Source organism: Agelaius tricolor, unplaced genomic scaffold, assembly GCF_023055355.1.
Source record: "Agelaius tricolor isolate 1412-34295 unplaced genomic scaffold, bAgeTri1.0.p SCAF_9, whole genome shotgun sequence".
Taxonomy (NCBI): Eukaryota; Metazoa; Chordata; class Aves; order Passeriformes; family Icteridae; genus Agelaius; species Agelaius tricolor.
In genome coordinates this window covers 23,925,083-23,937,247 of record NW_027269269.1, presented here as the reverse complement: position 1 = coordinate 23,937,247, position 12,165 = coordinate 23,925,083, and the positions used below count along the sequence as shown (strand labels likewise).

General features: G+C 40.3%; 1 protein-coding gene across 2 annotated transcripts in view; it reads right to left on the bottom strand.

Moving 5' to 3' along the window:
- The window catches only part of GSK3B (glycogen synthase kinase 3 beta), a 150,128-nt gene that overhangs the window by 18,701 nt on the left and 119,262 nt on the right, over nt 1-12,165 (bottom strand). Inside the window, exon 9 of one of the 2 annotated variants that reach the window (XM_071433279.1) lies at nt 2,303-2,341. The exons of the other annotated variant lie outside the window; for it this stretch is intronic. Coding sequence (XP_071289380.1) covers nt 2,303-2,341 — 39 coding nt within the window. The remainder of the gene's footprint in view (nt 1-2,302; nt 2,342-12,165) is intronic. 2 annotated transcript variants of the gene reach the window in all.

Genomic DNA, 12,165 nt, shown 5'->3' with positions numbered 1-12,165 from the left:
GAAAACAAGCAAGGAGAAACACGTTGTCTGGCTGGGTCTCGTCTCTTTGTTGACCAGAAGCAAGTCAGAGCAATTAAACCTCTCATTGCCCAGCAAGCTGGAACAAACTTGCGGTTTGTGCTAATCAAAGTCCTGCAGTAAGTGTGGGAAAAATCCATTCCTGGGGTTGAGAAAGGGTTAATTGCAACGCCTTGCACTAGAGTGAAGGTGCAATGCCAGCAAGAGACTTCATGAGAGCGCACTCAGAAAAACAACTTTGAGAATGAAGGGGAAACTCATTCAAAAAATCATGACAAACACACACAGGTGCTACCAGCCATGCATATGGGGTGGAGTGAAGGTGGGGAAGAAGGTTCAAAATGAGCAGGATTCACTGAATGTAAAATTATAATACAGCCCCGCTACGGTTTTGGGTTGGGGTTTTTCTGGCTAGCGAAGGAAGTCTTTCTAACATGGATTTTTGCAGGCAGGCAGGTCAGACTGTTGCTATGGAGGCTGCTGTTCAGCTTTGGAGAACAACAAGGAAAGCACGGGTGGGGTGCAGGAAATGTCTAGCTCCAATTTGCAAGTTACTTCTTCTGTGACCTTATTCTGGCAAACTCCTCCCGTAAGTTTATAGGGATAATTCCTGCACATTTGGTATTTATAAGGACATCTGAAAATTGTGTCAAGAAAACCAACTATTTTAGTCTAACAGATTTTCACTTTGAGTGATTACAATAAGCAGTTCTACACTGCCGCTTTGTTTTCAGCCTCTAAGAATGGTTCTACCCACTGCTAACCACACTCTCTTATACTCCTTTCTCAATCCATTATAAGCAAAATAGGAGTTAATCATGTACATGACCTGGATGGCCTCCTCAAGCACTTCTCTTGCTATGTTGCAGGTAAAATGCAGTCTAAGGTAAAGGGAGTAGGGTGGGCACAAGTGTTAAGATCTGATGCTAGCATTTTTTGGTAAAAATTGAGATAATGCAAAATGCCTTTGCACCAGTGCAATGTGAACTCAAGCCACACAGCACCAAGGAGAGAAAGAAAGAAAAAAAAAATCAGTGCGTGACATGCTAGTTAATCACAGATGAAAAACTTGCACAGGCACTTCTTTAGGAGGTTTTAAACCAGGCATATATGCTCTCTTGAATGAGAATCGAACACAAAAGCCAAGTTCTGCAGGGGCTGAAATTTCCTGACCCTGGTAGCCAGCTGGGCCAGCAGCACTGGGTTTGCTGCAGTGTGTCCTGTGCTAACAGTGGCAAGGAATCCTGACTAGCAAAGTCAGGGAGCCATGTACAGGAAGACCTGACTTTATTCCTAGTACCAGGTTATTGAAAAACAAACTGCAAAAGTTTTCACACGAGGCCTATGATGACAAAAAGAAAGGCTTTAGCTTAACACTGCTGGCAGAGAGCCTGTACTGACCACTGTGCTACTGAAAAGGGAGCAGAAGCTGCTTTGTGCCCGCAGCCTGCAGAGCTTGTGACCACAGCACACAGAGGATGCAATTATTACTCCCAAGTCACAGCCTGACCAGAACAAAATCCAAGACTGTCTCCAGTTTAAAAAAAAAAAAAAAGCCTTCTGGCTTCCCCCCACCTCCACACGGTAAGTAGCACAAATGTGTATGTCTTGAGGTAAACCCACAGAAGTGAAGTTGTTCTGTATTTAACGAGAGGTAAAATTACTGAGGTCTCCCTCATGCACCTTCACAGTAATATTTTAACAAGCTTGATTTATCACAGCTTGAAACTTTAGTACTTCACTCTTAACTGTGTTTTTCTCCTCAGTACAGCTCACATATAAGCCACTATAGAGATTTTAAAAAGAAAACAATTTTATTTCCTTAAGGCAAAGATGACAAGCCCTTATATTGAGAAAATTAGTAGGCAGACAGTCACAAATCTGACATATGTAAAAGGAGTACTTGCTTGTCCACCCAAACTCTTCATTTTCAAGTCCTTGAAACCCTAACATGTTTCCTAAACCCAACTACTCAGCCTGCTTTTGGATCTGGAATTAATCATTTGGGGTAGGCAGTTCCCAAAGTCTGCCCTAACTGCTTCAAACCAGGAAGGGGGGGAAAAATATACATTAGGAGGGCTCACATAGCCTTCCCCTGCAACAAGTGGTGACTAACATGAAGCAAGTTATGGGTGTGTGCCCATCTCATCTCATCTCTATCAGCTTGCGTTACATTTGCCTGGCTAAATGATGTAGCTTAAACTCAATTATTCCACTTCTAGCATTTGTCTCCTTTTTTTTCAAGGCTAGGCCTAGTAATTTGAAAAAATATTTAAGTACATACCCGTACTCCTGAGGTGAAATGTCCTGTTCCTGACGAGTCCTAAAGATGATAATGCAGTGAAATAATCCAAACAGGGGGAGTCAATCCAAAAGAGAATAGTCCAGCAAGGAAAAATATAGCCAATATTATAAGAAATCCATAGTGTGGGGGACATAGTAAATGTTTATACAATTAGAAACTTTAAACATCAGTCTCCATAGCAGCAAGTCCAAATTCACCACAGTGTATGCCAAAAAATCGATTGTGCAATGGTGAGGCATAGTATAGAAACATTTCTATATGAAATTTATGTTCCAATGCCAGTGCATTTACTAAAAAAATAAAAAAAATTGAAATCAAAACTCTAACTTGAACTAAAAGGGTAATTGAAATTGCCATAATAAGGAATTTTCAGTCCTCGGTCCTGGATATAAATGTCCACAGAACCAAGTGGCCAGATTAGTATGTCTCCAAAGATGCATCCCACTTGTAAATCTGTCCCAGACACACAATGTAAACTTTTGGACGGTTTTGGGTTTTTCTCAAAAAACCCCAAATCCCTAGCAATTTGTAATTTGTGCTGAAGATGAGGTAAAAATCTGAGATCTATACTTTAAATTTGGATCTTTTTAATTTGTGTGCACTACGAGTACCTCAGGCCGCCGCGGATTATTCTCCATTTTGGATTGACTTCCCCCTCCACTGGATTTTGTTTGCTGGCATTATCTCTTTAGGATTCTTCAGGAACTGGACGTACCACCTCAGGAGTGCGGGTATGGACTAAATTTCTCTCTACTGTGGGTTTATTCCCCCTCATACCCGTCGCACCCGTTACTTAAGAAATTTTTTTCTCCTCAATTTTGTCCCCTCCCGCCTCCCTTTTGAATAACACCCTAAGAAATAAAAGCAAAGCCCTCTATGGTCTTTTAGCTCTTCCCATTCAGCAAAGTTCCCCTGGGAAAGCTGCCCAATTCACCCACCGAGAACTACACGAGCAGCTGCCGCCCACGGCAATGGCTACGCCAGCACTTCCCTGCCACGGGGCACCGACGCCAAGGCAATGCTGGGCTGATGCTCCGTGGTGGGAAGGGGCGGGAGGATGGACAGACAGTGGGACTTGTGAGCCGTGAAGCCCCTTGCACGTACGTCTCAGCAGGAGTTTAAAGTCTCTGTAGTTCTCAGTGAGGGAATCAATTTAGTAAATAATCCGCGGATTATTTTTAGTCTGCGGACTAAAATTTAGTGCACGGACTAAAATCCGGCCCATCGGAGCAAAGTCTGTCTCGGTCTAAAATACATTTGGGTGAAAGCAAAAAAAAAAAAAAAGAAAAGAAAAAAAAAAGGAAAGAAAAAAGAGAAAGGAAAAAAAAAAGGAATAAAAGCTAAGTGCACAAAGTGTTTGGGTAGACTAACATTTAGTATGCAGACTAAATACGGCCGGGCAAAAGGCACAGCAAGTCCACAAACAAAATCAAAACCAAAAATAAAACACTGACAGGAACTTTTAAAGCAATCAAATACTACCCCACCGGCGCAGCAATTCATTTTTCTAAAATGAAACAAGACCTTGTGTAAGGCTATTTGTCCACAGGAGGGACCGAAGGCTCAAGTTTTCATTTTAAAAAATGAACCTGTTTTGGAGATAAACAAATGCAAAAAAAAGGCTTTACATACAATATTCTTCAAGAAAAATTTGCACTTGAATAACTCAAAACTTCTTGTTTCTGCAAAGCAAATGAATTTCAGGCTGAGACCCAGGTTGCTGTTTTTTCTTTGGGGTTTTTTTGGATGAGTTACAAAAATCTCTGGATGATCATGTCAAATGGAAATGCTGACTCATCCAAAGCCACAGCTTTTGGTGCTTTTGTTGGTTTTTCCCTCCCCGCTTCAGATGCCAATAAATCTATACCTCACCAAAAAGCTGAGGGACCAGTGCGAGTTGTTTCTTTGTTCAGGCATGCTGGTGATGCTCCAATACCGACAGACCATAAGAGTGAGCCAGCAAGGCCTGACACACTCCTCTCTCCTTCTTAAGCTGAACTGCTATCAATGCAAATTTTTTTTATGTTACTCCCCCCTTAATTTTTCTGGAACTACCACCTTCTTCAACATTTCAGGCTTAAGTGTCCCTAGTTCATTACACAGCCCTCATCCCCAAGAGACTTCAATTCAGATGAAGGCTTTGCGCACTAGCAGAGCAGTCACATTTTATCTTACTAATTGGAAATAGTTCCTATCAGTGCAGTGGAGTTTACACCCCTTCTGAATTTTATTTTTCAGCACATATGGAAAGACGAAACAAAAAGGATGGAAAGCACAGAATTCTCCTATTTCACTTCACTCACATCAGCATTCCACTCTCAAATAAAACCACATGGGGCAAGAGCTAAGTATTGTTTTAACAGAATGGTTGCTCTGACTTTCAATTCATTGACATTCCTCAAACAAACTTCCCATGCACAACACGAGCTCCATCGTCTTGGTGTAATTAAGCCTCAAAGCCAAAGCTTCACAATGTGACACCAAGGTGCTCTTCTAGCCAGTGTGTATTAAAAGACATGATTTCATGCCATCAACCACCGTGTGTCTTGCATGCAGATTGTGAACACTGCCTGCATGCTGTGCTACCTAAGAGAGCACAGGCTTAGGAAAATGACATCTGTTGCTAACACATCAAGTTTGTGACACCATGGTTAAAAATTTCCTCACAAGCTTCAGACTCACACGCTTTGCCAAGAACCACCCACACCACCGATTCAAGGCTGACAGTCTGTGCACATCCTTTCAGCTTGTAAGCACATTTTTTATCGCACACGAACATTAGGTAAGAGAGAAAGCTCCTCCCTTCAACCAAAAGCTTGTACTGTTTACAAGCCAAGTCATCAATGTAGAACACAACCCTCAAATCAACTTTTAAAAAATGCTATCATACAATACAATTACTATGAAGCAGCATTTTGATCACCCAAGTTTAACACAGTAAGGCTCATGAGAAACACAACACATTCACAAACAAAAGAAGAGGGAAGAGACACACGCAAGACAGCAATGTATGCACTGAGCTCTACCTGGCACAAAAAAACCCAAAAAACCCCAAGGCAGCACCTGAAGCTCTTGGGATTAGTCTTGTTCCAAATGCCTGAGAATTTCAGCATGGGATTTCTGATATATGCCATTTGGCTATTTTGAGGTGTGTAAAACTCATGTGATAAAAAACAGAGGTTAAAAGATGTCCACAAAAGAGGAACTGGTGTTGGGAGATATTTTAAAAATATATATAAGCCCCCCAACTTCTTTCTCCAATTAAATCCCTCTATTTTTTTTAAAGCACCTCAGAAATAGTAAATGCCTGATTAGTCAAGAATTCCTGTCTGATAGCACTTAGGCAGGGGAAAATGAAGTAAAGACAGAAGGGTTACGTGGCTTACAAATGAGCCAACACAGAACTGGGAACAGGACCAGGAACCTGTCTTCAAAGCTACTTCTTGTTGAGACCACACACTTTTTACTGGGCTCCTTCCATTGAGGACCCTGTGGAGACAGAACGAGCTTGTATTTATTACCCAGTGCATGTGCTCTGCTTCTATTGAGCTCCAAAGGAAAGCAACAAAGCTAAGAGGAACAAAACAGCTCTCCTTCTCTTGAAAGAGAATCCCCAAAAATGTACCTCAGTGCTCTCAACCTTGCTGGGACAGCTGCTATGAATAGCCTAGACAGATGTGTTGCAGTGGCATGGCTAAACAGCTGGTAGATTGCAAAAGACATGTTAAACTTAGCATTTGATTTCCATAGTCACTGATGGAAATCCTTTCTTAATGTAGCATTAGTGCTCACTCATTTACTGTTAAGCAGTACTTTCTTTACTGCATACGAATTGAGCAGAGGCAGGGCAATTTACCACCCAGCAAACCTGGCTTCTTTTCTCAGCCATGTAAAATAGGAGATTTGCACTGTCAAAAATCATTGCTGGTGCAAAAGGAGCTGGCAAATAAGAACTTGCCAGAAAAACTTTTTTTTTTCTTTTAAGTTAGTCTCCAGAAAAGCTGCTTTCACTCTTTGCTTGTAAGTCATCACACATCAAGCAAAAAACAGAGCTGTACTCTTTAGAAAAAGGTCAGGGCACAGTTTCACAACAGGCATAAATCAAGTCCAGTTCATGCTGGAAATGAGAGTTTTGCCCTTTTGGGCATGCAGGTCTGCCCTGGTCCCTTGTCCCAACATCTGCAGTCTAGGCAGAATGGTCAGTCTGATAAAGGAAATTGATCCAAATCCTGAACACGTGTTGTTCAAGAGGTTTTTACCACCCTGCAAAACATAATGCGTTTCAGGAATATGCAGGTGGGAGGTGGAGAACTGACCCGCTCCATGATGAACTTAATGCCAGTTATGGAAGTGCAACCAAAGAAACATCTCATCCTCACTGTATCTTTGTTCCTCTACAAAAGAGCAAACTACATCTCAGAAAGAAGAGTTTGAATTTTCATCTTGAATCCAAATCCAAGTCCACTTACAAGATTTCTGACAAAAGAGTTTTCTCTTTCTTTTGTCACCAGTTATAATTAGAAGTGACAAAATGAGCTGTCTGTTTATCCATTTGACTGTTTGGTATTCTTCCTTGAATCTACAGTATGAGCAGTCACTTTGGAAGCATTACAAGCAAAACAATCTGCTTAAAAACTAGACAAGAACAAGGAGAGCAGGAGTAGGACAGGATGAAGACATGAAACCAATTCTGAAGGGTGGAAAAACATGTTCATGAGAGAGACCAGGGTCTACATTCCAGTCCCAGAGTGTGGGGGAAGACAACAGGACTGTCTGCTACAAGCACAGAATTATTCAACATTCAAGGTTCCATGATTAGTATTGGAAAAACATACATACAGAACACACATGTTCACAAGAGGATATCAAGACTAAAATATTAGGCAAGTAATTTACAGTATTAGCAGAAATTACTTCATAATATGGCAGAAATATGAATTCCAAAGTCACTATCCGAAGCTACTCTTTAACACAACCAACTGTGGTTCTGCTCAACTTCAGCTGCAGCCGGAACTGGCCAATAGTTTTGGAGAAGTGCCAGAAGGGATGAGCTGGAGTCTGAAGTCTCATCTTAGGTGCTGTTTTCCTATGCTATAACCATTTGGCTTAAAAGAACAGACAAAAAAAAACCAAACCCACCCTGAACAGTACAAACAATGAAAAAGCCCCTAAAACAGAAAGGAAGTGCTTACAAAGTTGGGAGGGATCCCACCCAAATCTCCCACAAGTTTATTGTGAAGGCAAAGTAATGTAAAGAAAAGTCCTCATGTATTTATCCACAAGACTGCACAAGAGAGGGGCAGACATGCTCAAAAGTAATCTAAACATGACAGATTTCTCCCTGTCTCTTCCCCTGTCAGGCAAATGACTCCTGTGTTTTTCCAACTCAACACTTACTTGGAAATTATTACTCACACACCAGCTAAGTATAGATTTGGGGATGGCGAATAAAGCCATTCTCTTGAGTACACTTGAATTTATCTTACCAAAAGTATATTTTAAAAATGCCTGCATGTTTGAAAAATCATGCAACTACTTTCAGAACAGGAGAAACAAAGGCAACCAAACCACAGCAGACTGAAGAAACTCACTTTCCATTTTTAAGAGCAGCCTGCAGAAGAAACTGTTTCCATGTCTATACAATGGAGACAAGGCAGAGGTTATGATTAAGTAAACTGCCTTTACTGTTACAACTTGTATTGTTCTGCCATCATGAAACATGGGCATATATATGCATACATATCTTTCATTATCCTGACATTATATTTGCAAACATGTGGCAGTATCCTTGGGTGGAGAAAAGAAAAAATCCAAGAGAGTAATTTTCCCTACACAGAAAGGGCCTAAACTACATAATTCTATTACATTTACTACAATCTTAATAAGATTCTTTACTGCCTAGATGCAAGAGGAAAGGTTGTCACAGTTGGACATTTTATATATTTCTGGAAGTCATCACATCACTGCCTTTGTTTTTCATTCCTGCAGGGATCTGAGACCTAAAGGTAGCATCTGAGTAATGCCAGGATAAAGGGCAGCTGTAATGGGGCCACGGTAAGTAACACCAATCTACCACCAGCTTATGAAGAATGCCTTTAGACCTTTTGTTTGCTGTCCCACTGTCCCTGCCCCCTTCCAAAAGGGCCAAAAGATCCGTAGAAAACTAATCACCAGAGCTGAACTTCAACAGCCCTGTGATTTACAGTCTTGCACTTGATCCTGGATTTCCTCTTTGGTTTTCCAGTCACAGAGTTATATGGTGTAGATGAAGCTTAGTCAGAAGAACAGAAACAAGTATAAAGATTAGTATAGTAGCACAGATCAGACTGCACTTCTGAGAAGAAAGAAGGCTCAAGGGATCGAGGTGGCTCAAAGACACAGAAGCAAAAATATGACCCAGTAAAAACAATAGCAGCAAATCTCCAGAAAGGGCAGTAACTTTTATTTTATGAGCTGACATCATTGGAAAAAATGGACTGGTTTTCCAACCCAAGATATACCTGAAGACATGACTGTGTGCTTAAAAGCCTACCTATTATTTTCTGACTGTTTTAAGTCAGCCATATTCACACCCCTGCAAAACACTGCTTCTCTTTTAACACAAAACACTGCTTCTCTTTTAACAGGATGCCACTTACTTCACAGACCAAAGCAGAAGGCTGTAGGTGCACCTCCATGAATACAAAATAGTCTATACAAAGTGAAAATAAAGGGAGGTTTGGATGAAAAGAACATTTAAGTTATTAAACACACTGGTATTCTGAAAAGGACCCCCCTGCTAAATATAATCTGAAATATATTAGATTCCTCCTATTGAGGCTGGGGTTGTAGGGATAGGTGACAGAGGAAAAGAAGAGGGAAGCCCTGTTTCTGAAGAATGGTTTGAGAGATTCCTGGAAGGTCCAGATTCTCTTTTCTTTGGCTAGCCAAGGACATGTTGAACTTCCATCATTTGGTGCCTCATGTATGTAAACTGATATAAAAACACACACATGCTTGGCCAACACAAAACTATAGTGGAGACAAGAGAGAGGCCTCTAAGTTTTATAAGGGGAGAGTCCAACTCTTAAGATACAAATTTACTTCAATCTCAAATTATCAACAAATTGAAAAATCAGTCTGAGAACAGTTTGCAGTGCAAACTCATACTATTGCTGCAGCATAGGAAAGTACTTTTTAGAGTGTTAGACTTCTCTCATAATTGAAAAAGGAAGGTATCAATACTGTGTTAGGATAATACCAATCCATTTCTACTAAAAAGCCTGAGATTCATCTATGAAGTTCAGATTCAAACATCTGTAAAACTTGTGCTCAAAATTCCAATTTTAGCCCAAAATGTACTGAATCTGAAAAATAATATTCCTTCATAGATTTGTCTGTCTTCAGAGTTAAACAATTTCTCTATCTCTTTAAAAAACCCAGAATATTTTACATTCCACTATAGCACCAGCCACCATTCTTCTTCACAAGTAGATAACAGCAAGTGTAAGCAGATTACACAACCTCACAGCAATACTGAGTAGGAAAGCAATGTATCTGTGCCTCCCAGAAATGCCTGAGAGCAGACCAGAACCAGATACATCTTATTCAAGTCAGCACCACAGAATTTGAGGTAAAACCTACAGATACTACAGCTTCCAAAGAAAATTCTTAATTGCCATCTATGCACACTTTTGCAGACCAAGGCGGTCCCCTGAAAACAAGACCTTATTTTTGTATAGACACTGAAAACAACCAGTTCAGGACTGCATAGAAACATGCACTGGGCACCTTGAATGCATGAAACTAACTCCAGGCAGGGCCTACAAAGCCAACTTTGACAAATACCCATGTTCTATTACACAGTACAAAACAAGGAGAATGGTCTTGTGTCTAAGAGCTTACAGCAGGGACTGACCATATTCTCAGTAGTTCTCTTTCAAACATGCTGAAAGTAGCTGCCTGGAAGTAATTTCACACATACAAAAAAATCCTTCTGTCTGCCGAGTCCTCTGGTCATAACTACTCAACAAAAATAGCCACCTTCTGCCTATTGTCATCTTCAATAATTCTTCAGCTTAGATGGCAAAGATTTGTGCTTCTGAAGCTACAAGTTCAAGTCCTGTTGGCAACTAGCTGCAGCAGTCTAGTTACATAAACAGTTGTAACAAAAGAACAAAAACAACCAACAACATTATCACTTTCACTTCTTCAGACACTCCTGTTTTTGCAAAGCCAAAGCTCTGACGAGGTTTCTGTCACTATTCAAGTCTAAGATAGAGAAGCTCTGAGAGGATTGCCTATGCCCACTGACATGTTGTCAGACATTATATCAATACAACTGGGTAAGAAGAACCAATTCTATGTAATACTACTACTTAAATCTATCATGGCTCAACATGCTCAAATTGTTGAAAGGAAAGGATCTTGAGAAGTAATACACCGAGAAGATAAAGAAGATAAGTATCCCAGCATCATGCTGGGTAATCCATTTTTTAAATTTAGCCTTTGTATAATAAGTACAGATCTCACAAATGAAGTCTCATGTAACCCAATTGCAATAAACTGGTTTAAATGCTATTCTACACCCAGCTGACATCAGGAAGGGCTGTACACAGAATGATTTGAGAATGAGAAGCTACACTGCAAGCACAACTCTCCAAAACTAATTGTGACCTAATGGAGAATGCAAATTTGATCTTCTGGCAAGCTTATCTCACTTCTTAATTTCATCTGTGATCCTCTACTACCACAAAAAAAAACCCCATTCTTTATAAATAGAAGGAAGTTCAGTCCTTTCGTGAGGCTTCCATTTGCTAAAAGCTGTGTTCTAAGCGACCATCAAGTGCATACAGATGATTTATAGGACTGTTCAAGCTAAGATAAGCATTTCAACTAACTATGCAACTCAACTCCATGTCCTATAGTACAGCTCTGCACTTCTACTCCACTGTACATTAATTTAACCTCCCCTAATCTGAATGCCTTCAATGCAAGAATCCAGATGCAAACCTAATACTCAGTGCTACAAGGTTTTTGGGCTTATTCATGTGACTTTTGCCAGGATACAATTCACAACTGAAGAAATCACTCCCAGGGACTTCATCTGCTCTAATTTTTTCCCTCAGTCACCTAAGGTATTAAAGAGCCTTGCTGGATTTACTAACCTCCCATACTATTATACATCACTTAACCAACACACAGAAAGTAACTCTGAGCTGTAAACACAAACCATGGATTAGTGGGGAAAAGGTATATAAACCATTGGAGAATCTATCACAAGAACAGTGATGTATAGTACTGCCCTGCCATGTACCTGTCTGATATATGGCCTGCTATCAATTACCTCTAATTAGTTTATTCAATGTTTCTACTGCTATAGAGTATTTGAAAAGAATCTTCCCTGGACATGTGCTTAGCTATGCATGCAACTCTTCCACACACAGATATTACTTTCTTAGGAGAAGGAAACCTGAGTGCTGAGACAGGATGGAAATACCCTGTGACTATAACAGACGTTTCTCAAGCAGCCAGAGGAAATGTTAACTACCCAGGCTTCAATTGTTTGAGACTCAGTATTAACTTATTCCACACCCAAGAGTTTGACTAAGTGATTGCTACTCTGTCTGAAGTCAAATACTCATCATTGCTTGATATGTGGAAGAACAATTAATTGTGCAGCAATGTATTTATTTCATTGCTAGCAGTTTCCTCTTTGGTCATGGAGGTCATAGTATTTATTGCCTGTGTGTACTGCATTGGTGTCTCCCTATGAAAGCTAGATAACAAGAAATCTTAAGAAGTAACTCCAAGAAAAAACATCTCCACTCAACAGTACACCTACAGAAGTACAAACAGAATAT